This window comes from Phycodurus eques, chromosome 5, assembly GCF_024500275.1.
Source record: "Phycodurus eques isolate BA_2022a chromosome 5, UOR_Pequ_1.1, whole genome shotgun sequence".
NCBI classification, from domain to species: Eukaryota; Metazoa; Chordata; class Actinopteri; order Syngnathiformes; family Syngnathidae; genus Phycodurus; species Phycodurus eques.
The window spans coordinates 13,064,482-13,090,701 of record NC_084529.1 but is presented as its reverse complement, the minus strand read 5'-3'; the positions used below and the strand labels follow the sequence as shown (position 1 = coordinate 13,090,701).

The following is a 26,220-nucleotide window of genomic DNA, read 5'->3' as shown; positions in this document are numbered from 1 at the left end:
GTTTGTTTTATCGAGGTTCCACTGCATTTTAAATCTCCCAACTAAGGTCTGCAGCACACCAAGCGATGCGGTCGAACCTGATTGGAGCGAAACATTTCGCACACAATAGTCCTGTCTGTCTACAGTGAACTGCATTCAAAAACTCCCTGTCCAACCTGAAGGAGCACACCGCGGTAGCTTAAATTCTGCCCATCCATCCGTCGGGTACTGTACCCTTATCTAACTGAGAACCACGGCCTGAGATTTGGAGGTGCTGATTTTCACCCCAGCTGCTTCGCACTTGGCTGCGACTCCTCCTTCAGCTTGACGGAACCCCTAACCGTTGCTGTCCACCAACAGGTTCGGGGATTGCCGCCATGACAGGCTCTGACCACCTTATGCTCCAGTCAGCTGCCTCAACAATGGTGGTCCACTCGGACACTATGTTCCCCGTCTCCCCTGGGATAGGGGAGAAGTTCTGTTGGAGGTGGGAGTTGAAGTTCCTTCTGACGGGGGATTCTGACAGATGTTGCCAACAGACTCTCACAATACGTTTGGGTTTCCCAGGTTAGCGGTCTTTCCCCCCACCATCGGAGCCAACTCACCACTGGTGGTCATCAGTTGACAGTGCCGCCCCTCTCTTCACCAGTGTCCAAGACAGGAGGCCGTTAGTCCGATAGCACAACCACAAAGTCGATCATCGAACTGCATTCCTCCCAAACACGCTCTTCCAGGTACCACTGTCATTGCCCACGTGAGCATTGAAGTCCCCCAGCAGAACGACGGCGGAACTTCTCGACCTTGCACACTATTTCAGGCTCCTTCCCTGACAGAGAGGTGACATTCCACACCCCCACAGCCAGCTTCCATAGCCAGGGATCGGATCGACAAGGTCCCTGCCTTCAGCAGACACACAGCTCACTATGCACCTGACCACCTTGGCCCCTCCAACAGGTGGTGAGCCAATGAATTTATATGTAATCATGTCGCGTGAATGGTTCAATTCACGTACGGTGAGAATGCAGCATTAGATTAGTGCCCTTGGCAAGGGGAACGAGGACATTTTCTTGAGCTTATGTATGCTTCACTGTAGTTTGTCCCAGTCTTGGAGCTTAATTGATAATATTCATTTGTACTTTGTTTTCACAGTTTCTGATGACTGCACAAGGCCTCTGATGATTGCACACGGCGTCTGATGGTACCAAGCTGCAAAAAAAGTGAATTTTGGCACGACACAAAGAAGAAAAAAACAAAACAAAAAAACCCAAAAATCGACCTAGTGACTGCTCGTAACTCGAAAAAAGTATAAGTTGGCACACTCGTAAGACGAGGTACCTCTGTATTTTGTGTGTGGTTCCTCACCTGTCCTTGGGTGGTGGTGCAGTTGTAGCCTAAGTTTGGACTATCCAAAGCACAGTCAAGGCCAAAACGGTGAACAATTAAAGCCGTGTATGGTGACGGAGCATTGGGGTCCTGCGCATGCACACAAAAAGAAAGATTCCATTTAAGAAAAAACAAAAATACAAAACAACAGTGGAACCTCAACAGTGAAACTGATTTTCATTGTTTCCTGTGACAGTCACAAAAAAGTTATTTTCTATTCTACTCGAAACATGACACGGGTCCATCTCCCATGTGTTCGGAGTTATAATAATGTTGTGCATAGGACAAAACGTGAACACAGTAAAACTGTTCCAGAGTCAAACTGTTGCCATTATAAACCTTCCTTTAACTGTACGGGCAATAATATATATAGAGCTTTTATTTGTTTTAAAATATGTATAATAAACTTAAAATGAAATCCTCAACCTTTGCTGACTTTGATGCAAAAGGTTTAAGGAAGTTGAAGAAAAAAAAGTCAACCACTGTATAAATACAACCTAAAAACGAACTGTACATGGGGTCGTCGGTTTACAACGGTTCCACATACAACATTTCAAGTGCAATTAACTAGTTTGGGGAGCGGCATAAGAATATAAATCATGCAGCACAAGCTGCACTAAGATTGTTTTATACTGAACAAAAATATAAATGCAACACTTTTGTTTTTGCTCCCATTTTTCGTGAGCTAGACTCCAAGATCTAAAACTTTTTCTACATACACAAAAGGCCATTTCCTTCGAATATATTTCACAAATCTGTCTAAGTGAGCATTTCTCCTTTGTCAAGATAATCAAGCCCACCTCACAGGTGTGGCATATCAAGATGCTGATTATACAGCATGATTATTGGACAGGTGTGCCATAGGCTGGCCACAATAAAAGGCCAATCTGAAATGTGCAGTTTTATCACACATCACAAAGCCACAGATAAGTTCTGAGGGAGCGTGCAATTGGCATGCTATAAACTGCAGGAATGTCCACCAGAGCTGTTACCCGTGAATTGAATGTTCATTTCTCTACCATAAGCCATCTTCCAAAGGCATTACAGACAATTTGGCAGTACATCCAACTGGCCTCACAACCGCAGACCACTTGTAACCACACCAGCCCAGGACCTCCACATCCAGCATGTTTACCTCCAAGATCGTCTGAGACCAGCCACCCGGACAGCTGCTGCAACAGTCGGTTTGCATAACCAAATAATTTGTACACAAACTATCAGAAACCGTCTCAGGGATGCTCAGCTGCATGCTCATCGGGGTCTCGACCTGACTGCAGTTCGTCATCGTAACAGACTTGAGTGGGCGAATGCTCACATTCGATGGCGTCTGGCACGTTGGAGAGGTGTTCTCTTCACGGATGAATCCTGGTTTTCACTGTTCAGTGACAGCGTGGGTGGCGTCGTGTGGGTGAGCGGGTTGCTAATGTCAACGTTGTGGATCGAGTGGCCCATGGTGGCATGTTTGGGATACTCTAGATCAGCGTATACGACAGCGTGTTCCAGTTCTTGCCAATATCCAGCAACTTCGCACATTAAAGAGGAGTGGACCAACATTCCATAGGCCACAATCAACAACCTGATCAACTCTATGCGAAGATATGTTGCACTGCATGAGGCAAATAGTGCTCACACCAGATACTGTCTGAAACCCCAGACCCCCACAATAAAGCAAAACTGCACATTTCAGAGTGGCCTTCTATTGTGGCCAGCCTACTGCACACCTTTGCAATAATCAGGCTGTCTAATCAGCATCTTGACATGCCACACCTGTAAGGTGGGATGGATTATCTCGACAAAGGAGAAATGCTCACTAACACAGATTTAGACAGATTTGTGAACAATATTTGAGGGAAATGGCCTTTTGTGTATGTAGAAAACGTTTTACATCTTTGAGTCCAGCTCACGAAAAATGGGAGCAAAAACAAAAGTGTTGCATTAATATGTTTGTTCAGTGTATATTTAGGCCTACTGTTTTTAATATAAATATTTACTGTTCAAAGCATGCAGCGCATAACATTGCTATTGCGTTAGCGTTAGTTCGTGGTTAGGTTACACATTCACTACACACAGATTCTGCTCATCTCACGTCACAAATCCCTTCCTTTGCCAATGTTCGTCTGTACCTTGTTTGTTTTGTGTTTGTCTGTGTTTTATCCTGTAGAAACCACTTTTTTATAGGACTCCTGCTTCACTTGCGTTATTGTTTTGTGTGATTGGGTTCGGAACGAAACCTCTGGAAAGGCTAGAACTCAAAAGTTTCTAAGATGTAGCCACCTTCCGATAAGAGACTGATTAAAAAGGTTTGTCGAAATTAAAAAGGTTTGTCGTCATTTTGCCTCAAGTTAAACTTGTAAAAATATGACCTGGTGCCCCTCATATATATCAAATATAATGATAAACTTGATTGTTTTTAGCAAATCAACTTGGAATTTTATGGTTATTGATTATTTGCTAAAAAGTTGAACATATCAGTTTGAACATTAAATATCTTGTCTTTGTAGTGTATTCAATTAAATATAGGTTGAACATGATTTGCAAATCATTCTGTTTTTATTTATGTTTAACAACATCCCATCTTCATTGGAATTGGGGTTGTACATTAATGAGGAACAAAAATTAACTTGAAGGATTTTAACAAATGGCTGCAATATAACAAAGAGTGAAAAATTTAAGGGTCTGAAAACTTTCCGTACCCACTGTATACTGCACTTAGATTGGTATATCCAATAAATAATTGATTTTTATCCACATTTGGAGGAGACAATTAAAATCCTAAGAGACAGTATCCGATCCCATGCATATCTGAATTGTGCAACTTGACAAAAAAATAAATAAAAAATGATGACACTTAAACCATTCAGTGTAAATTGAGCCTTAGGTTAAAGAGTCGAGTCGGTCACTTTACTTGGCTCTGTATGCTGCGCAGGTTTAACAGGTGGAAGTCACAGGGGAGCGCGGACTTAAGTGGTGCAAAGGTTTGCAGAGGAGGCACGCCGCGTCTTTTGGGTAGGACTGGCAGTGCCAGAAGATCGTGATTCAGGAAGCCGTTGGTCATATGACTGAGCACAGAGGGAAAGCTCGTCGTGGAGCTGTCCATCATCTGGAGGAGGGAACAGAAAATAAGGGAGGATGATTAACAATTGCTTCGAGCCTGCTTCATTTAAACACACACATCAATACACAGTGGGTTTGGTGAAGTCTACTTCTAAATGCCAAGTACAGTACAATATTACACTGCTCTAAGCAGCATGTGTAATGTTTTACTTGAACTGAGGATCTTGGCTGGCAAAGAAACTTTATCCCAAAGAAGCATGAACAGTTTTGGAGCACTACACACTAAAACTACATCTACGTCCTCCGTTCTCATTTGTTTATCGATTGTACCATACCATTTTTTACTTTTGGCTATGAGGAGCTATGAAAAAGGAAAAGGAGCTACAGACGCTACGCGTACAAGCATCGGCGCTGTTGCCATGATCACATTACCTCTTCAACTCTGTCACTCAACATTTTGGAGAGGAGATTGTGAAACAGGGAGGAGAATTTGACAACGAAGCCAACAGGCTGAAGGCAACACAAGGGAAGAGATGAAAAACAAAAGGCTTGAAAAGTGAATGGAGCAAAAAAAAATACGATGACGACTACGTGTTCATGAAGCACATGAGGAAGAACAATGCAGTAGCACAGCTTGTATAAGTACAATGCATGAACAAAAGTCTTGAGGCACAGACTGAAACCATCTTACAGAGAACTTTGTGGGAGCAGTTTGGGGAAATCTTTTTTGCTCCTAGTGCACAAATCAATGTCCATAAAGGGATAGTTGGATGAGTTTGGTGTGGAAGAAGCCCTGACCTCAAGGTTTAAGTTCCATTTAAAAATATAGTGTCTTTGACTGAGAGGCAGACCATGTGAGCATCCAGCTTCTTTTGCGATTTCTTTTTTAGACCTTTTCCTTATGGAGGTGTCGGTGATGGTGTTCTGCACAAACGTCAAGTCAGCAGTCTTCCCCATGATTCGGAAGCCTGATGTGATGTGCAATTTATTTAAAAATTAAAAAAACAGGACAAAAATATTGATATGATCGAGACCGGCCAATTTGAGGGGGGGTGACAGCTCGTTACAGCCTTAACATACAGTAATAACAATTGTATAGAATTAAACAGTTTTTGTCACACTTTTCTCCTTCAATGCACGCATTATGCTGCTCATTATAAGACAGATAGCCTCCAAAACACTTTTATTGCCGTAGCAATCATCACGCCATGCTCACAATAACAACAATGTCTATTGAGAAATTGCCTGTTCACTAATTTAACAGAATTTGTCATCTTTAGACATTATAAATTGTTGCTATTCTAACTAGCATTGTTGCTATTCTAACTAGCATTAAAAATTACTGCCTACTAACAGTGATCTATTTGCTTTAAGTCCCAAAATTCAAGTTAGAAAGGCAGGAACACTCTGAAAGGCAACACAGGTTTAGAAACAGCCAAGTAAGAATAAATAAAACTCAAATAAAACGACTCCAGGGGCTTCCCGGTGGCGGCCGCCGCGAGCCAGGACCCTGGTTTCGCAAAGCGGAGGTACACGGCAACTGATCCCGATCCGTGGATCTGCATTTGCTGGGACAGAGGCCGGCGTGAACAATAAGGCCCCTCTATCTCACCCAGTCAATTGTAAAGTGACACTCTGACAAGTGTAGTGCGCCGTAGCATGTTGCGACGCTAACACACTCCTCTCATCGCTGATCGCTGCGGTCACGCGGGCCAGTCAGCCAATCAGTGCATTTCTTTCGACGTACACACACAAAAGGTGGACCAATGTCATATTAAACCCTATTGATTAAGAAGGGGATGTCAGTCCAGATCATATGTGAGCCACAGCAGGTGAGCAAATACTTTTGGCAATATAGTGTATATTAGCATAAGGTTAATGGAGACAATGTAGTTGTTTTAAATGCACAACTTATAATTCTTTGTTTCATGTTTAGTTTGACAGTAACCTTAAGCTGAGAGTGGTATAATAGGTGCAAGCCTCCTCTTTGAAGAATTATTTACTAACTGCAAACGGTTGCTTGTTAACAAGACAGACTACATTTTGCAGCTCTTTCAACGTTGCTGTCGACCTCTTAGTGGCCTTCTTGACCAGTTTTCCACTCATCTCGTCTCATTGTAATCTAACTGTAGTTCCATATTTGCACGATGTCCCTGAAATATTTAATGCCTTGGAAATTCTTTTGTACCCCATGGACCATGGCTTGTGCTCTAAGAACTTTAGTTTGGGCTAATCAGAGGCACTTTAAATGGAAAGGTGTGTGTTGACTCCCCACTTTAATGGAAAGGTGTGAGTTTGTATGTGATTGGTTAATTCTGACCACATTTATTTGCCCAGGTATGAGAGGCTGTGCACACTTTTGCAATTCACATTATTTCAGTTTATTTTTACCTCTTCTCTAAAAGATTTGGGGTTTTTTTTTCCTGTTGATTTTTACAGGTAATATTTCCCATTAATGGTGGAAAAACCTGAAATTATTTATCTTGGTATTTATTTTTCATATCACAAAACCCTGGCATTTGAACAGAGATGTATAGACTTTTTATATCCACTGTATAGCAGAGTTGAAATGTTATTTCCCCTAAAGTATTGCAAAACCTAAATCATATTACTTTATAAAATTATAATAATTCACTTACCTCAACAATAAACCTATAAAAGCATACAAAAACATTTCCCCCAAAAATTATAAGCTGCAAAGGCTCACCAACTCAATTTATTTCAATTATATTGTCCGAATACTTTTTTTCATACTGTTTCGGCGCTTATTTTAGGTGGAAATTTCACTGCTTATTTGCTGTCAGCTGTCTGACCTTATTGCCCGTCAATCTCCTCTCCAGAAGCAGTCGGAAGTGGTTGACGGTCCTCTTATTGTCCTTGAGGCCTTGACCCAGCCCACGATTATCATCCTGCATCAGTCGGCGGTCCAAAATTACTTCGAGCTGGCCTAGAGGAGACCATTATAGATAAACACTGCACATCCAAACCTATAGGACTCATACGACATTGGGAGTGTGAACTGCTTAACTACAGAAACTTAAATTAAGTGAGACAAAATTCAACAAAACGAAACAAAATGAGATGCAGACCACTCTCCGGGCTGCTGACACCCAAAGACTGAGCCGTGTGCAGAGTCAGCCTATGATGGCTGTCCTGGATGTACACCTGGCTGGTCATAGGGTAGAAGTTAGCTTGCAAGGGGAGCTTCTGGTGGCGACGACGGAGCTGCATCTATGAAAGGAGGTGGTTGCCAGATTTTCAACATTTTGAGATTTTTACAGTATATGCATCAATACTCAACAAAGCATCATCACACTGACCTGGAAGCCATTGAGGTCTGTGTAGAAGACATCTCTGCTCTGGATGTCAGTGACCATTCGCAGGGCCAGCTCCTTGTTGGTCTGGTCTCTGATGTCCACTTTGCTGGTGATGTCCACAGATAGGCCATCCACACCTGGAAACATGAAGTGAAGAGTGTTCAAATGTGTATTTTTATGGGATATAAATCGACTATTAATTTTTTTTGTTAAAAAAGACAGCTGCTGCATTTGCAATTTGAACAGATTCCACAATAGTTAAGTTACCTGGAACATTGTGGATGCGAATTGCCTGCTCAAAGTGTTGGTAGTAAGCCAATACTTCAGAGAAGAGAGGCCCCTCAACGACGCGCACCACTGGTGGCTCTTTGTGGTCATAGGGCTGAAAGCAGCAAGAAGGAAGATAATCAAAATTAATAGTGGCAACAGAAGAAGTGTGGAGTATAGAACCCAAAAAGTGAGTGAGTACCGTTGCTTTCCCATCGGGCAGGAAAAGATAAGCGCCACTTTTGTCCTTAGAAGGACGAGTTCCATACATCACGAAGTGCATCTTGACCTTCCTTTCGTGAGGATCATCTTTGTGTTTGATACTCTGCAGGTTGAGAAAGAACAAGGTCAGCATTATGGGAGAAAAAAAAATTAACAGTTCTGACTCAAACCTCCAGCAGGCCGGTGGTGCCAGAGAAGCCCAGTGTCAGAAACTGGCTGCTGATGTAGAATGTCTGAGGGTCAGCCTGCTGAGACCGAACAGGAAGTGGGTCCAAAGCGCGGGCAGAGAGGGCGCTACCCGGCAGCCGGAGAAGGGTGTCTGAGCGCAGCGTCATGGGCGAGTCCGGAGAGTCATACAGATGATAGACGGCAAGACCCAGTGATGGTAGACGCACCATGAATGTAGCCTGTGGCGAGGATTGTGGGGGTAAAAATTAGACATGAGAGAATTAGCTTTCCCAGGCCTGGCTGCATTTCCATTGCTGTAGACTGAAAGCAGAGGAAAATGAGATTTGACAGAAAGGCATTTAATAAACATTAAAAGCATTTACACATTAACAACAATGTTCTGTAATTGAAGCTGCTGAGCGATGGTCTTACTCAGGTACTTCTTAGTATGCATATGTATTTCATTCCATCTGTCAATACTGTATTTTTGAAGAATGCACTTTAGTCTCAAGCAACTTCACCCACGTGTTCAACGAAGTGTGGCAAAGCAGAGGAATAGCTTTGACCCCCTAAACAATAGAACATTGTTTGACATGTGACAGACTACGGAAATCGTCAGCCAAATAGCTTGATTGCATGTCATTTTTCAATGTTTTTAGAAAACGCCCCAAAAAAATTAACAAATTCAACAACAAAAAAAAGAGTCCAGTTGCATCAATTCAACATTTTTAGATTAATATGACCTGCATGACACACGTCAAAAGAAAAAAAATATTGTGAAAGTTTACACATGCGTTTAGCACTTATGTTATTAGGCTACCAAAATAATCTGCACTGTAAGCACAGATGTGTTTTTATGTTTAAAAAAATAAATAAATAAAATGCCCCGAGTTGTGTTACTTAACTAAACAGACAGTAATATTAATTGTAGGATAGGGGTATCCAAACGTTTTCCTCTGAGGGCTGCTAATTGTAGGATAGGGGTATCCAAACGTTTTCCTCTGAGGGCTGCATACAGAAAAATGGAAGGATGCATGGGCCACCTTGAGATTCTTCAACTTGAATTTACTGAACATGCTAAATTCATCCATCTATATACAATACATACATACATACTGTATATCTATACGCATACATATACACTAACACACACACAGTCCCCTCCAAAAGTATTGGAACGGCTATGTCAATTCCTTAGTTTTTGTTGTATACTGAAGACATTTGGGTTTCAGATCAAAACATGAATATGAGACAAAAGTTCAGAATTCCAGCTTTCATTTCATGATATTTACATCTAGATGTGTTAAACAACTCAGGACAGATCACCTTTTGTTTGAAGCGACCCACTTTTCAAGTGAGCAAAAGTATTGGAACAGACATGATTAACTTAACTTAAAAGTGAATATCATTTAATATTTGATGGCATAACCCTTACTTGCAATAACTGCATCAAAGACTCCGACCCATTGACTTCACCAGACTGTTGCATTCTTCATTTGAAATTTTTTTCAGGCCTTGACTGCAGCCTCTCTCTGTTGTTTGTTTCTGGGGGTTTCTTGCTCTATTTGGTTAAGGACCGGTGACTGACTTGGCCAGTCTAAGACCTTCCACCTTTCCCCCCTGATTAAGTCATTTGTTGTGCTGGCAGTGTGTGTTGGGTCATTGTCTTGTTGCATGATGAACTTTCGCCCGATAGTGTGGATGCATTTTTCTGTAAACTGCCTTCATACAACCCCAATTCGAATGAGGTTGGGATATTGTGTTAAAATCAGAATACAATGATTTGCAAATCATGTTCAACCTATATTTAATTGAACACACTACAAATACAAGATATTTAATGTTCAAACTGATAAACTTTGTTTTTAGCAAATCATTAACTTAGAATTTTATGGCTGCAACACGTTCCAAAAAAGGTGGGACAGGTGGCAAAAAAGACTGAGAAAGTTGAGGAATACTCATCAAACACCTGTTTGGAACATCCCACAGGTGAACAGGCTAATTGGGAACAGGTGGGTGCCATGATTGGGTATAAAAGGAACTTCCCTGAATCGCTCAGTCATTCAGAAGCAAAGATGGGGCGAGGTTCCCCTCTTAGTGACCAAGTGCATGAGAAAATAGTCGAACAGTTTAAGGACAATGTTCCTCAACGTACAATTGAAAGGAATTTCATCATCTACGGTCCATATCATCATCAAAAGGTTAAGAGAATCTGGAGAAATCACTGCATTGTAAATGCCAAGGCCGAAAACCAACATTGAATGCCATTGACCTTCGATCCCTCAGGCGGCAATGCATCAAAAACTGATCAATGTGTAAAGGATATCACCACGTAGGCTCAGGAACACTTCAAAAAACCAATGTCAGTAAATACAGTTCAGCGCTACATCCATAAGTGCAACTTGAAACTCTACTACGCAAAGCAAAAGCCATTTATCAACAACACCCAGAAATGCCGCCGGCTTCTCTGGGCCGAGCTCATCTAAGATAGACTGATGCAAATGCGAAGTGGAAAAGTGTTCTGTGGTCCGACGAGTCACATTTCAAGTTGTTTTTGGAAATTACGGACGTAGTGTCCTCCGGGCCAAAGAGGAATAGAACCATCCGGACTGTTATGGACGCAAAGTTCAAAAGCCAGCATCTGTGATGGTATGGGGCTGTCAACTGATCACCACCTGGTGGTGAATTTGCTCCGATGGTTGGGGAAGATGCCGGTCCGATGTGGCAGGCCCAAACGTATTGTAAAGGTCTGCTGAGAACGTCTGGCAGAAGATTAGATTTACATTTGTCTGATGATCTGTGCGACTAAAAATAGGACGCCGTATGTTTTGTATGATAAAACATTTTTGAGGCTATGGTGTTGGTCTGTATGGGACTGATTCTGGGTCCGGATCCATACCGCGGTCTGTCAGTTAGTGACTTCTTGTGTCAGTTAGTGACCTCTTGTTTAGACACAGAACAAGCAGATTCTTAACATGAGTATTTTATTTATTTATTTCTCCATAATTAGACCAATATCTGTGTGATTACATACAGTGGGTACGGAAAGTATTCAGACCGCCTTACGTTTTTCACTCTGTTATATTGCAGCCATTTACTAAAATAATTTAAGTTAATTTTTTTCCCCCATTAATGTACATAATCCGGACAGTCGCTGCTGACAGCTGGCCTCAAGCAAACTTCCAAATGATCATCAGTCATGGTGGAACGGTACTTGGACTTGATGATCTTCATGTGAGAAAAGGCTGACTCACATAAATAAGTTGAGCTGAATAATGCAGTCAAACAGGTTGCACATTTCCTCATGTCGGGGTACTTCTCTGTGAGTAAGCACTAGAACTGTCCATGAGCTTTGGACTTCAACTCAATATCGGCTTGTAATGTCAAAATCTCCTCCTCTACTACAGTAGAATTTAGGTTAAAGAGTGTTGCGTCACTGCAAGTGTAGTGGTACACTCGCCTGACTTTGGTGCAGGCAGCGTGGGTTCAGTTCCCACTCAGTGACAGTGTGAATGTGAGTGCGGATGGTTGTCCGTGTCTATATGTGCACTGCAACTGATTGGCGACCAGTTCAGGGTGTAGTCCGCCTTTTGCCCGAGGTCAGCTGGGATAGGCTGCAGTGCCTCACGACCCTAACCAGGATAAGCGGTGTTGAAAATGGATGGAGTGTTACCATTTTTAATGCGAGTGAAACAACCTCAGCATCTTCCTGAAAAGGGTAGCACATGAACATAGCGATTGGCTCAAGTAATGCAAAGTCTTGAAATCGTTTGTCAAATTCTGCCAGACAATTATCAATCTGTTCTATGTAGCGTACATTGTCAAGCTGCACATGATTTCCCTTGCATCTCCAACTCCGACACAAGGTTTTTTAAGTTTGCCAAATCATGGCGCAGGAGCTTTGAGGAGAAATGTCACATTTTTTTGTTTGACAGCATTAATTGAGCTTATCATATTTATCACTTTCCTTGCAGCTCTAGATTCAGTTCATTCAGCATGTTGGTGAGATCATCGTAAAAAAAAAAAAGTCCTCCTCCCATTCCGTATGGAAGTGGTACGTTTTCGTCTTTTTACTTGGTCCAGCGCCCTCACACATTTTTACCCCTTAAGTTGTGTTTCTAAATTAAACGATAAGTCACTAGCTTGCAAGGAAGGTTCCGTTGTGTGCGCCTGCTCATGCCTGTCTGTGTACATCTGCATGACGCGATCTACCCACACTACCTTTGCGATCGACTGGTAGATCGCGATAGACGTATTGGGCACCCCTGATCCAAGATATCCCTGTACTTGGCCGCGGTCATCTTTCCTTCGATTGCACCTAGTCGCCCTGTCCCTGCAGCTGAATAACACCCCCACAGCATGATGCTGCCACCACTATGCTTCACTGTTGGGACTGTCTTGGACAGGTGATGAGCAGTGCCTGGTTTTCTTCAAACATACCGCTTAGAATTAAGGCAAAAAAGTTCTATCAGAACAGAAAATCTTGGAGTCCTTCAGATGTTTTGTAGCAAACTCCATGCAGGCTTTCATGTGTCTTGCACTGAGGAGAGGCTTTTGGGGAATGAAAGTCCCACAGGACAAAAAGGCCCAATAGTACTCCTTCTACAGCTTGACGGCATCCCTCACCGTTAGTGTCCACCAACGGGTTCGGGGATTGCCACCACGACAGGTACCGACCAACTTACGGCCACAGCTCCGGTCGGCCGCCTCGGCAATAGAGTCACGGCACATGGTCCACTCAATGCCCCCCGCCTCCCCCGAGACATGGGTGAAGTTCTGCCGGAGGTCTGAGTTGAAACTCCCCCTGACAGGGGATTCTGTCAGACGTTCCCAGCAGACCCTCACAATACGTTTGGGCCTACCAGGTCGGACCGGCATCTTCCCCCACCATCGGAGCCAACTCACCACCACGTGGTGATCAGTTAACAGCGCCGCCCCTCTCTTCACCCAAGTGTCCAAGACATGCTGCCGCAAGTCCGATGACACGACCACAAAGTCTGACTTTGTATCGGTCCGTTGTGGTGAAGAAAGCTCTCTATTTACCGGTCAATCTGGTCACGAGCTGTGGGTCCCTTAGAGAGAGAGGTGAGAAGCTCGGTCATCTGGAAGGGGCTCAGAGTAGAGCTGCTGCTCCTCCGCATTGAGAGGAGACACATGAGGTGGCTCGGACATCTCTTTAGGATGCCTCCCGGACGCCTCCATGGTGAGTTGTTCCAGGCACGTCCCACCGGGAAGAGACCCCGGGAAATGCCCCAGGACACGCTGGAGAGACGACGTCTCTCGGCTTGCCTAGGAACGCCTCTGGATCCCCTCAGAAGAGCTGAAGGAAGTGGCTGTGGAGCAGGAAGTCTGGGCTTCCCTGCTGAAGCTACTGCCCCCACGACCCGACCTCGGCTAAGCGGAAGACAATGGATGGATGGGTTGTTCCTCCCTCCTTTGTTTACATGTTAAATGTTAGCGCCTCCCACCACAGATCCCACTGCGGAGACGAGGAGAAACAGAGACAAATATATATGTTTATGAGGAGAACAACAGAGGAGCGAGGATGTGGGACAAATGTATGGAGAAATCAGATTGGCAATTAAAGATGACATCCATCATTGACAGGCGTCATAAATCAGTCATCTCTGTGTCTGATTACAACCACAACACGCTTCATTTTTCAAGTGGAATTGGATTGAAGTCAAATATGATCACGGCTCACTTTTCAGAACTCTGATCGTGAGTGGGTGTCACCATCCTGTCACAGCCAGCCCGCCCACCACACCACTTAATTGCAGCTCATATTTGTAGGAACTTGTGTGTGTGTGTGTGTGTGTGTGTGTGTGTGTGTGTGTATGTATGTATGTGTGTGTGTGTGTGTGTGTGTATATATATATATATATATATATATATATATATAATGGTGATATGTTGCTCATGTAAAACGCAGAAAACCTTTTCAATTTCCTGATGTGGCCAAATGGATTTGACAAAATTACATCCTAATTATTAGACTTTTATTGCGTAGTAACGATGAGCCAGTATAATTAAATAATTTCAGAATCAAATACTGCCTAAATTAAAAGACATTTTTTTTTATATTTTTAACGAAAATAATAAGAAATAATAAAACTAAAATATTATCCATGTAATTTTAAGATCAAGCTGGCTGAGAAGCTCAAAGACTTCCACAAAGGGAACATTCACTTGTTCTTTGATTTTAGCTCATCTGTGGATCCTATTCGATGCTCGAGCCACAATATCCAGGTCGCGGTAAAACAGAGGAGAGAGGAACGTTCCAATTAAGAGACATGAGATCCACCCACAGTTTTCAAAGTGACTCATTTACGTGAAGCATGGCAGAAACAATGGCGTGCAACTCGCAGTCAGATGAGGCAGAACACCACTGTCCTCACATTCAATCAATAAATGAAATAATTTAAAAACAGCATTTTAAGTTGACTTCGTTTATATTTGTCTGATATTTACATTTGTTTGATGATCTGTGCTGCTTAAAATAAAAGCTGGTACTGATACTAGTAGATACTAAGTTCTGACAAAGCACTTTTGATAATGAAGCAGTGCTGTTAAGACATTTAATTCTGCAGAGCTAACAAAAAACTAGGCCGAGCTTAGGAGTACAATAAATAAGATTTATGCAAAGTCATCTCTCACCTCAAACACTTCTGCGCTCATTTGACTTGCCGAGCTCCACTGAGCGCTCAGCTGCACAGGGAGAGTCTGTCCATCTTCAGTGAGCACCCTCACCTTGACGGTGTTGACCAACACAGTCACAGCACACAGCCGCTCCTGCTCAACCGGGTTGAACAGGACCAAGTACCTGACAGCAGCAAGGAAAAAAAGCAATCAGTCTCTTGGGTTGAAGGAGCTAAGGAAAGATGGCGTGATGATAGAAATGATGTAGGTCCTACCTTGGCCCTGCTGGATCCAGCTCGATTAAAGTGCGCTGAGGTAGAGAATCCTGAGTAGCACGCCTGTCATCCTACACAATGAAACACACAGGAACAAAAAAATCCATCAACCCATTTTCTCATCTTGTTCAGGCTCACAGCTGGAGTGTATCCAAGCTGAGGTGGACAATAAATTACAGAGCAGACCGTTTACACTCTCATTAACAAAAGGGCAATTTAGCATCTTCAATTGACCTAATCTAAATGATTTTGGACTAGGAGAACAAACCAAGAGAATACCCATACAAGCATAGAGAGAAGAAAACACCACACACCAAGGCCTCAGCCCAGATTTGAACCATTCTTACCATGAGGCAGCAGTACTAACCTATGCGTCGCTGTAGTGCTAAACACCAAGTCAATAAAATGTAATATAAATTGGTTATTGCCCTGCCGGCAAAACCCTCCATCTTTCTTCTTACCGTCTCCAGGAAAGGCTCGGTCTGGTAGAAGCGATAAAACTCTTTGTTCTTCATCACCAGGAAATGAGCAGCGTTGATGATCACTCGCTTCAGGCCAATGAGTGAGCGCAATAATCTATGAAGGGGAGGAGACAATGGCTCACAGCAAGCAGTCAACAGCAGATGGCATGTTATTTTGCTATTTTGCCCTCCGGTATCAAACTGGCAAGTAGCTACCACAAAGATGGAGAATGAAATGATTATTTCATACAATAACTTGTTTTTTTTATTTATCTATTTAGCCTTTATTTATCCAGGCAACGCAATTGAGAACAGATTCTCTTTTGCAACGCCCACCTGGCGAAACTTGTCTATCGCATCTAATCTTATCTACTCATCTAATTTAGCTATCAAGGCCACTGTCATTTCCTACCTGGTGCCATAGTCAACGACAACATTCTCCTTCGCAGTGCCAGTGATGCCATCATGATGCTGGAAAAGGCCCACAGAGCGCCTGGCGTCAACGAGCAGGGCGTAATCTGAGACTGGATATCGTCCTTCCATGCCCATGTTTCGGGCATTGGCAACTGCCAAGCTGTAAAGGATCTCAGCTCCCCTGAAAGATGAATAACATTGCAATAATAAGAAACAGAGGTTTGGTCTCCTATACTCTATAATCAAAAGCATAATATTACACTTTTGTTAAACTGAGAATTCACATTTCTTTAACTGGGCCCATCACATTTAAACCATACACACTGACGTTCCAAACCACATTTTCTTATCAGGACTACCTTTGTACCTATGAAACCTTCTGCAAAGGAGAGGTGCAGCAAGGCTTGTAAAAAAGGATTAGACAAAATCTATTTAAGTGATAGGGCATTTTTGTGCATAAGTGAAGTGAAAAGATAACCGATTTTGTTTTTTGTTTTTTTCTTGGAAATATCCTAACATTGTCCTTAATTTTGGGTGAACAATTTATGAATATTCATGAAAAGAACAGGTACATATATAGGAAGGTTTACAGTAGCTGACGCACTGGTTGGTTTACATTTGTGCAGTTCCTGAGTCGGTGGTCTAATGACGTGGGTAGGAACACACTACATTTACTCCGATATAGTTACTCAAGTAGCATTTGGACAAATTGTACTTATCAGAGTAGTTTTAATGCATCATACTTTTTCTTGAGTATTTATGTTAAGAAGAAAAGGTACTCTACCCACCTTTGTCTACTGAGGGCTAGATTTATTTCCTTGCCAAAGAACAGAACACAAAACTGACAATATAGGAAACATTCCAGGGTCATACCATCTAATCTATGTAAGATAGGAACGATGTGTGTGGCACACCTAACGTTTGTTTGCAGTGCATGCAAATAATTTTTTTTCTTGTTGGACAGCTAACACACGCAAAGCACAGGTTGTAGGTGAGAGTGAGGTGATGTGATGTGCAAATGAAGCTGCCCAACCTAAGGTGTGACTCGATGACACGATCCAAGCTCTTATAAAAGGGCCGGGATGTAAAGTAACCAGTCCAGTAGTGGTCTTCGCGGTCCGCATAGGCAAAGAAATCCCCACTGAGCACAGGAAAGTCTGCAGGTCGGGATCCTTGGGCCACTCCATAGGACTTATACAGCGCATTGAAGTAGTCTGTTAGAGTTCCAAACTGAGCCTAAAGGAGTAGGCAGAGATGCGTGAAAAAGTCAAACCAAAGAAAATACCTTACTGAAACAACACTCTGAACAGCACAAAAAGAAAAATGCGTAAGACTTTCTGGGCTCTGAACTAAACAATGAGCTATGACATATTTTGGTCCCTCAGCAAGCTTAAATACTGATTACTATTATTCATTACGATCTAAACGTTTTTACTGTACATTCAAATACTTGACAGTTACCAAACTACTTTCTCACCTTGACATGCATCTCAGGGTGGGAATTCATGTAATCGAAGAGCTTCTGATAGTTGATATACTGCTGGTCCCACTCCAAGGCCTTGTCGTAACGGAAGTCATCCCCCAGAGGGATGAGAACCACCTTGCTCCGGTAAAGTTTGGACTTTTTGCGATACTGATCCAGGAGGAGTTGTGCCCTGAATTAGATGAAAAATAACAATGAAGCAGACACCCAGTGCAGTCTTCAACACCAGCTTTCTACAGAATTATTAGATTTATTATTGTTTATACAAAGAGTAGGTACCATATTTATAAGGCGCACTTAAAATCCTTAATTTTTCAAAAAAATTGACAGTGCGCTTTATAAATCCGTTTTTTATCTATGACTTCTGGTTGTGCTTACTGAGCTCTAACCGATTTTATGTGGTACACGGTGCTCAAAAAAATCTGTCAAAATGTTTTAGTATGACTTTGGTAAATTACGAAGCCAGATTGTTGGAGCATTACAGCTACTGTAGTGAGGAACCTCGTGGAGTAATACTGACTGTGCTTCAACATAATATTATGGTGTGTGTGTGTGTGTGTATAAGTGACTTATCTGACTGTTTTGGTTCGCTTAATGCGCCTTATAATCTGGTGCGCCTGATGTTTGAAAATATACGCGTTCATTGATAGTGCGCTTTAATAATCCAGTGTGTTTTATAGTCCGAAAAATACGGTACACGATACATGGGAGATATTTGCCATTATCTCCCATGACGTGCACTCAGAAAAGGCTATTTCCAGTGAGGCAAAAAAGTATTTAGTCAGCCACCAATTGCGCAAGTTCTCCCACTTAAAAAGATGAGAGAGCCCTGTAATTTTCATCATAGGTATACCTCACCTATGAAAGACAAAATGAGAAAGAAAAAAAAAATGCAGAAAATCACAGTCTGATTTTGAAAGAATTTATTAGCAAATAATGGTGGAAGATAAGCATTTGGTCAATACAGTGGGTACGGAAAGTATTCAGACCCCCTTAAATTTTTAACGTTTTGTTTTGTTGCAGCCATTTGCTAAAATCATTTAAGTTCACTTTCCCCCCCATTAATGTACACACAGCACCCCATATTGACAGAAAAAAAACTAATTGTTGAAATTTTTGCAGATTTATTAAAGAAAAACTGAAATATCACACAGCCGTAAGTATTCAGACCCTTTGCTATGACATTCATATTTAACTTGGGTGCTGTCCATTTCTTCTGATCATCCTTGAGATGGTTCTACACCTTCATTGGAGTCCAGCTGTGTTTGATTATACTGATTGGACGAGATTAGGAAAGCCACACACCTGTCTATATAAGACCTTACAGCGCACAGTGCATGTCAGAGCAAATGAGAATCATGAGGTCAAAGGAACTGCCTGAAGAGCTCAGAGACAGAATTGGGGCAAGGCACAGATCTGGCCAAATCACTGCTGTGTTTAAGGTACCTAAGAGCACAGTGGCCTTCATAATCCTTAAATAGACATTTGGGATGACCAGAACCCTTCCTAGAGCTGGCCGTTCAGCCAAACTGAGCAATCGGGGCAGAAGAGGTAAAGAAGAACCCAAAGAGCACTGTGCTGAGCCCCAGAGATGCAGTTGGGAGAATGTTCTAGAAAGTCAACAAATCACTGCAGCCCTCCACCAGTCAGGGCTTTATGGCAGAGTGGCCCGACAGAAGCCTCTCCTCAGTGAAAGACACATGAAAGGCCACATGGAGTTTCCTAAAAAAAAACACCCTAAGGACTCAAAGATGGTGAGAAATAAGATTCTCTGGTCTGATGAGACAAAGATAGAGCTTTTTTGGCCTTAATTCTAAGCGGTATGTGTGGAGAAAACCAGGCACTGCTCATCACCTGTCCAATACAGTCAACAGTGAAGCATGGTGGTGGCAGCATCATGCTGTGGGGGTGTTTTTCAGCTGCAGGGACAAGACGACTTGTTGCAATCGAAGGAAAGATGAATGCGGCCAAGTATAGGGATATCCTGGACGAAACCTTCTCTAGAGTGCTCAGCACCTCAGACTGGGCCGTAGGTTCACCTTCCAACAAGACAATGACCCTAAGCACACAGCGAAAATAACAAACGAGTGGCTTCAGAACAACTCCGTGACTGTTCTTGAATGGCCCAGCCTGAGCCCTGACTTTGAGCATCTCTGGAGAGATCCAAAAATGGCTGTCCACCAAGGTTCACCATCCAACCTGACAGAACTGGAGAGGATCTGCAAGGAGGAAAGGCAGAGGATCCCCAAATCCAGATGTAAAAAACGTGTTGCATCATTCCCAAAAAGACTCATGGCTGTATTAGCTTAAAAAGGTGCTTCTACTAAATACTGAGCAAAGGGTCTGAATACTTATGGCTGTGTGATATTTCAGTTTTTCTTTTTTAATAAAAAAAAAAAAAAAATTCAACGATTAAATTTTTTTCTGTCAATATGGGGAGCTGTGTGTACATTGAGAAAAAAAAAAAAAAACTTAAATGATTTTAGCAAATGGCTCCAATATAACAAAGAGTGACAAATTTAAAGGGGTCTGAATACTTCCTGTACCCACTGTATACCTTTTATTGGCAATGACAGAGGTCAAACATTTTCTCTTAAGTCTTCACAAGGTTTTCACACACAGTTGCTGGCATTTTGGCCCATTCCTCCATGCAGATCTCCTCTAGAGCAGTGATATTTGGGGGCTGTCGCTGGGTAACACAGACTTTCAACTCCCTCCAAAGATCTTCTATGGGGTTGACATCTGGAGACTGGCTAGGCCACTCCAAGACCTTGAAATGCTTCTTACGAGCTTCTACTCCTTCGTTGCCCGGGCGATGTGTTTGGGATGATTGTCATGCTGAAAGACCCAGCCACATTTCATCTTCAATGCCCTTGCTGATGGAAGGAGGTTTTCACTCAAAATCTCATGACACATGGGCCCATTCATTCTTTCCTTTCCACAGATCAGTCGTCCTGGTCCCTTTGCAGAAAAACAGCCCCAAAGCATGATGTTACCACCCCCATGCTTCACAGTACGTATGGTGTTCTTTGGATACAACTCAGCATTCTTCTTCCTCCAAACACAATGAGTTGAGTTTTTACCAAAAAGTTCTATTTTGTTTTTATCTGACCATATGACATTCTCCCAATCGTCTTCTTGATCATCCAAATGCTCTCTAGCAAACTTCAGACGGACCTAGACAGGTACTGGCTTAAGCAGGGGGACACGTCTGGCACTGTAGGATTTGAGTCCCTGGCGGTGTAGTGTGTTACTGATGGTAGCCTTTGTTACGTTGGTCCCAGCTCCCTGCAGGTCATTCACTAGGCCCCCCCCCTTGTGGTTCTGGGATTTTTCCCTCACCATTCTTGTGATCGTTTTGACCACATGGAGTGAGACCTTGCGTGGAGCCCCAGAACGAGGGAGATTATCAGTGGTCTTGTATGTCTTCCATTTTCTAATAATTGCTCCCACAGTTGATTTCGTCACACCAAGCTGCTTACCTATTGCAGATTCAGTCTTCCCAGCCTGATGAAGGTCTACAATTTTGTTTCTGGTGTCCTTTAACAGCTCTTTGGTCTTGGCCATAGTGTGGTTTGGACTGTGACTGTTTGAGGTTGTGCACAGGTGTCTTTTATACTGATAACGACTTCAAACAGGTGCTATTAATACAGGTAACGAGTGGAGGACAGAGGAGCCTCTTGAAGAAGTTCCAGGTCTGTGAGAGCCAGAAATCTTGCTTGGTTGTAGGTGACCAAACACTTATTTTCCACCATAATTTGCTAATAAATTCTTTAAAAATCAATGTAATTTTCTGGATTTTTTTTCTTATTTTGTCTCTCATATGTGCGGTATACCTATGATAAAAATTAAAGACCTGTCATTTTTAGTGGGAGAACTTGCACAATTGGTGGCTGACTAAATCTTTTTTGCCCCACTGTATAGTTCCCAAAAGCCACCTATTGTGCCTACAGGACTTGTACTTCCTGCGGCTTCTGAGAAAGCATGGCCTGCCACAGGAGCTGCTGAGGCAGTTCTACACAGCGGTCATCGAATCAGTCCTGTGTTCTTCCATCACAGTCTGGTTTGGTGCTGCTATAAAAAAAAAAACTCCGACTGCAACGGACAATCAAAACTGCTGAAAGGATTGGCGGTAGCCCCCTACCCACCCTTGAGGACTTGCACGCTGCCAGAACTAAGACAAGAGTGTGCAAAATCCTCTCGGAGCCTCCACATCCCGGTCACCAGCTCTTCCAGCTCCTTCCCTCAGGTAGGCGCTACCGATCAATGCAAACTAGAACTAGCAGTCATTCCAACAGCTTCTTCCCTCTTGCAATCAACTTCTTAAACACCTAACCTACAATTCCATTGCGACATGCTGGCAATTTTTTTGTCTTTTGAGTTTTTGTCACATTTCTGTCGGGCCAATTATATATTACTCATGCACTCACTGTAGTAGTCTTGCCACGCTGCACTATTTGCATATCTGTTGTTGACCAATACTTGCATATTATGCTAGAGTAGCATCTGCACCATTTGCACACTGACTGAGGAGTATCTCCAATCATTTGCACAATCAACATTGTCCCAAATTATCGCACGACTCGCTTGAAGTCTCGGCGCCCTTTGCACAATGGTCATTGCACCTGACTATTGTAATATTAGTAATTTCGAACTGCTCTAAGTGCTAGGACTCTGCATCTTTTTGCACATTTGTAAAAAAAAAAAAAAATTTTTAAATGTACCAGCATTACCAGATAACTAGCAAACCTTTATTGCTCAGTGACTGTTTTTTTTTTTTGTCAATGTCTTTATGTCTCAAAAGTGTTCTCTGTCAATTGACACTGTCGTCGTACTAGAGCGGCTCCAATTCCTTGTGTTTTTTGGACATACTTGGCAAATAAAGATGATTCTGATTTGTACTCAATTGCCATCTTCTTTCCTGTATGACCTCTTTCTGCCTGCTGTCCTTGGTTTAAGTTAAACTTTGGATAATGTGCATCTGTCACTACAAACTACAATAGTCGGTCCGGTATGCTGAATGCAGTTGTTCTCCAGAAAAGAAGTGATTCTCCATGTGTGGCACAATGAACCCCTGCTATTCAAGGAGAATATTATATTGGCTGACAGGGGCAAAAGCACTACAAACGGCCTCATGCCCGATAGCAGGAATGACGCAAGATGAAAAACACACAAGCACATAAAACTACTGCAAAAGAAAAATGCTGCAAGATAAAAATGTTGCAATCATAAAAAAAAGCAAAAGAAAAATGCTGCAATCACAGAAAACAACCGCAAAATAAAAATGCTGAAAGCTAAAAAAATTTATATATATATATATATGTGTATAGCAAAGGAAAAATGCTGCAAACGCAAAACCCACAAGAATCCCAAATAACTACAAGAGAGAAACGCAAGTTTGCCAGGCCACTAGCGGGCGTGACCTCCACGACGGACCAGTCCTGTGAGACCAAAGCCACCACAGAAAGGTATGTATTGGTAGATACGACACTGCCATTTTCAGCTCCATGATGACGGTGAAGCTAAACTAGCGAGGTCAAAGTCGTCACTGCATTACACGTTGCATTCCAGCGAGGAAATCAAAAGACCAAGGATGCCAGCATATTGTGCTGCATACGATTGAACGCAGTACAATTACGACAAGGGAACTGGGAGCCCGTTTCACATACACACACACAGACACACACACACACACACAGTGGGTACGGAAAGTATTCAGACCCCCTTAAATTTTTCAATCTTTGTTATATTTCAGCCATTTGCTAAAAAAAAGTTTTTTTTTTCCCCTCAATGTACACACAGCACCCCATATTGACAGAAAAAAACTGAATTGTTGAAATTTTGGCAGATTTACTAAAGAAAAACGGAAATATCACACAGCCATAAGTATTCAGACCCTTTTCTATGATTTAACTTGGGTGCTGTCCATTTCTTCAGATCATCCTTGAGATGGTTCTTCACCTTCATTGGAGTCCAGCTGTGTTTTATTATACTGATTGGAATTGATTAGGAAAGCCACACACCTGTCTATATACAGTGGGTACTTTTGAGCTAATACAGCCATGTCAGTCTCTTTTGGAATGATGCAACAAGTTTTTCACGCCTGGATTTGGGGATCCTTTGCCATTCCTCCTTGCAGATCCTCTCGTACCTGTCAGGTTGGATGGTGAACGTTGGTGGACAGCCATTTTCAGGTCTCTCCAGAGATGCTCAATTGGGTTTAAGTCAGAGCTCTGGCTAGGCCATTCAAGAAGAATAGTCAGAGTTGTTCTGAAGCCACCCCTTCGTTATTTTAGCTGTGCGCTTAGGGTCATTGTCTTGTTGGAAGGTGAACCTTCAGCCCAGTCTGAGGTCCTGAGCACTCTGCAGAAGGTTTTCATCCAGGATATCCATGTACTGGGCCGCATTCATCTTTCCTTCGATTGCAACCAGTCGTCCTGTCCCTGCAGCTGAAAAACACCCCCACAGCATGATCTTGCCAACACCATGCTTCACTGTTGGGACTGTATTGGACAGGTGGTGAGCAGTGCCTGGTTTTCTCTAATACCACTCGTTGGTCGCAGACTCCCTGTCACTGCCAAAGTACAGTTCCGTTGTATTTAACTTTTTAGTGTAATGCATTGCATTACATTTTTAAGCTCAATTTTAATTGAACCATTCAAGGTTTTTTTGCCTATATTTAAGCACAGTGAATCTGCATAATGTTATAATGGTTTACAATAATGTTAAATGTCTGTGTAGATTCTCAAGGCAATTTGACTGTTCTTGTTTGTTGAATAAGTTTCATCTTTAATCCAGAAGGCTTCTACAATTCTAAATATTAGGTGTGGGCATCTCCTTATTTATGACTCGGTGGGCAGTGTTGTACCTCAATGAATTCAATAAATGAAAGTTCATGAACTAGTTGATATTTTGGACAAACGTAAACTGAAGTTAATTTCTGCCTGATGAACCTTATTGAGAACACACTCATTCTGGCATCTGAGCAGTTTTTGAACAAAAGTGCATTTTCATTCAAAATGCCAGGTTTTGTTGGGGAATTCGAGGGAAAAAAAACATCTGAACAGCCCAACTGAAGCAATTTAATGACACCTAGGGAAATCTGTGAAGGTGCTTTTGAGTTGAGTAGATAATTAGTATGTGACACTAAGTTGAAAACATTTATGGCCTCCAAAATTTGGGATGATTTCTTCACAGTATTCTAATGTTTGGAATTCCTGATTTCGTGGGTTTTTCAACAAAAACAACAAATACACAAATAAATACTTGAAATTGTTTAAATTGTGGGCCCTGAATCTATAATGTATGAAAGTTTAACTTTTTGAATGGAAATTATGGAAATAAATGAACTTTTCCATGATATTCAAATTTTTGGTAAAGGGTCTGTATACGAGCCTTCATATGTTGGGGGATAAACACCGTATTTGGCAACCTATTCAGTGAGGCCGCCATTCATGTTTTATATGTGCGAGGTGCGTTCAGGGACACTCCATAAATGGGAGGGAATGTGTTCTTTGTTAGGAAAATTATACACTGTCATAATATGGAATTTATTTTGTTTTGTAATAGAAGACTAGATAAGATAAAATCCTTTAATATAGTCAAGCCAGAGCTGCTAGGAATGCAACGTTATATATGTCCTTTCATTATTGTTCCTGTCATACTGTGTTTCAATGTTTTTGTTTGCACATTAAGGACAAAAGTCCTGTTTTTGGTTTTAATTACTCATTTTAAAAAAAGACCATCCAAGCATCAAGTATTTCATGTTTTTGAGATTGTAGCGTGAAAGCTGCAGCTGGCTACTAGTGTGGCCTGAATAGGTGACAACAATGGGGAAATTAAATGGCAATATTTTGAGGGTAATAGCCCGTCAGCACCAGCCAGTATTGAAAAATAAAGAAACTATGAACTAGTTCATCTTTGGAACAGGGAACTCAGTTCAGAATTTTGAATTCTGAACCATGAACTGAACGAGCTCATTTTTGGAACAATGAACTGAACTTTTAACTAGTTCGCAGAGAAAATGATCTTTTGCAACAGTGTCAGTGGGTGTGTCCCTTGGAGGTGGTCAACAATAGGATGTTGTTGTTGCCCGACCTGGATCCTGCATCATTCCCAAAAAGACTCGTGGCTGTATTAGCTCAAAAGGGTGCTTCTACTAAATACTGAGCAAAGGATCTATATACTTATGGCTGTGTGATATTTCAGTTTTTGTTTTTTAATAAATCTGCAAAAATTTCAACAATTCAGTTTTTTTCTGTCAATACGGGGTGCTGTGTGTACATTAATGAGAAAAAAAAATTAATGATTTTAGCAAATGGCTGGGGGAAAAAAAAGAAAAAATACTTTGGCAATATATGGCTGCAATATAACACAGAGTGAAAAATTTAAGGGGGTCTGAATACTTTCCGTACCCACTGTACATTTTCTTGTGGTACAACAAGTTAGAGAACCACTGATTTAAACTAAATAGTCCAGTTGAAACAAAGTTGTGAGAGAAAATGGTGTACATTTGTACAAACTAAGCAACAGACTGTTCCCAATAAGACAAATCACAA

At 42.0% G+C, this 26,220-nt stretch overlaps 1 protein-coding gene across 3 annotated transcripts in view; it reads right to left on the bottom strand.

Moving 5' to 3' along the window:
* The window catches only part of man2a2 (mannosidase, alpha, class 2A, member 2), a 52,746-nt gene that overhangs the window by 4,803 nt on the left and 21,723 nt on the right, over positions 1-26,220 (bottom strand). For 2 of the 3 annotated variants that reach the window (XM_061677586.1, XM_061677589.1), the window contains 15 exons: positions 17,657-17,834; positions 17,213-17,415; positions 16,178-16,360; positions 15,766-15,880; positions 15,305-15,375; positions 15,048-15,213; positions 8,393-8,629; positions 8,203-8,325; positions 8,001-8,115; positions 7,737-7,870; positions 7,506-7,647; positions 7,230-7,363; positions 4,849-4,926; positions 4,268-4,462; positions 1,342-1,452 (listed from right to left, as the gene is read on the bottom strand). In XM_061677586.1, the coding sequence (XP_061533570.1) occupies positions 1,342-1,452; positions 4,268-4,462; positions 4,849-4,926; positions 7,230-7,363; positions 7,506-7,647; positions 7,737-7,870; positions 8,001-8,115; positions 8,203-8,325; positions 8,393-8,629; positions 15,048-15,213; positions 15,305-15,375; positions 15,766-15,880; positions 16,178-16,360; positions 17,213-17,415; positions 17,657-17,834 (2,185 nt within the window). The remainder of the gene's footprint in view (positions 1-1,341; positions 1,453-4,267; positions 4,463-4,848; positions 4,927-7,229; positions 7,364-7,505; positions 7,648-7,736; positions 7,871-8,000; positions 8,116-8,202; positions 8,326-8,392; positions 8,630-15,047; positions 15,214-15,304; positions 15,376-15,765; positions 15,881-16,177; positions 16,361-17,212; positions 17,416-17,656; positions 17,835-26,220) is intronic. The other variant, XM_061677587.1, reaches the window with a different exon arrangement.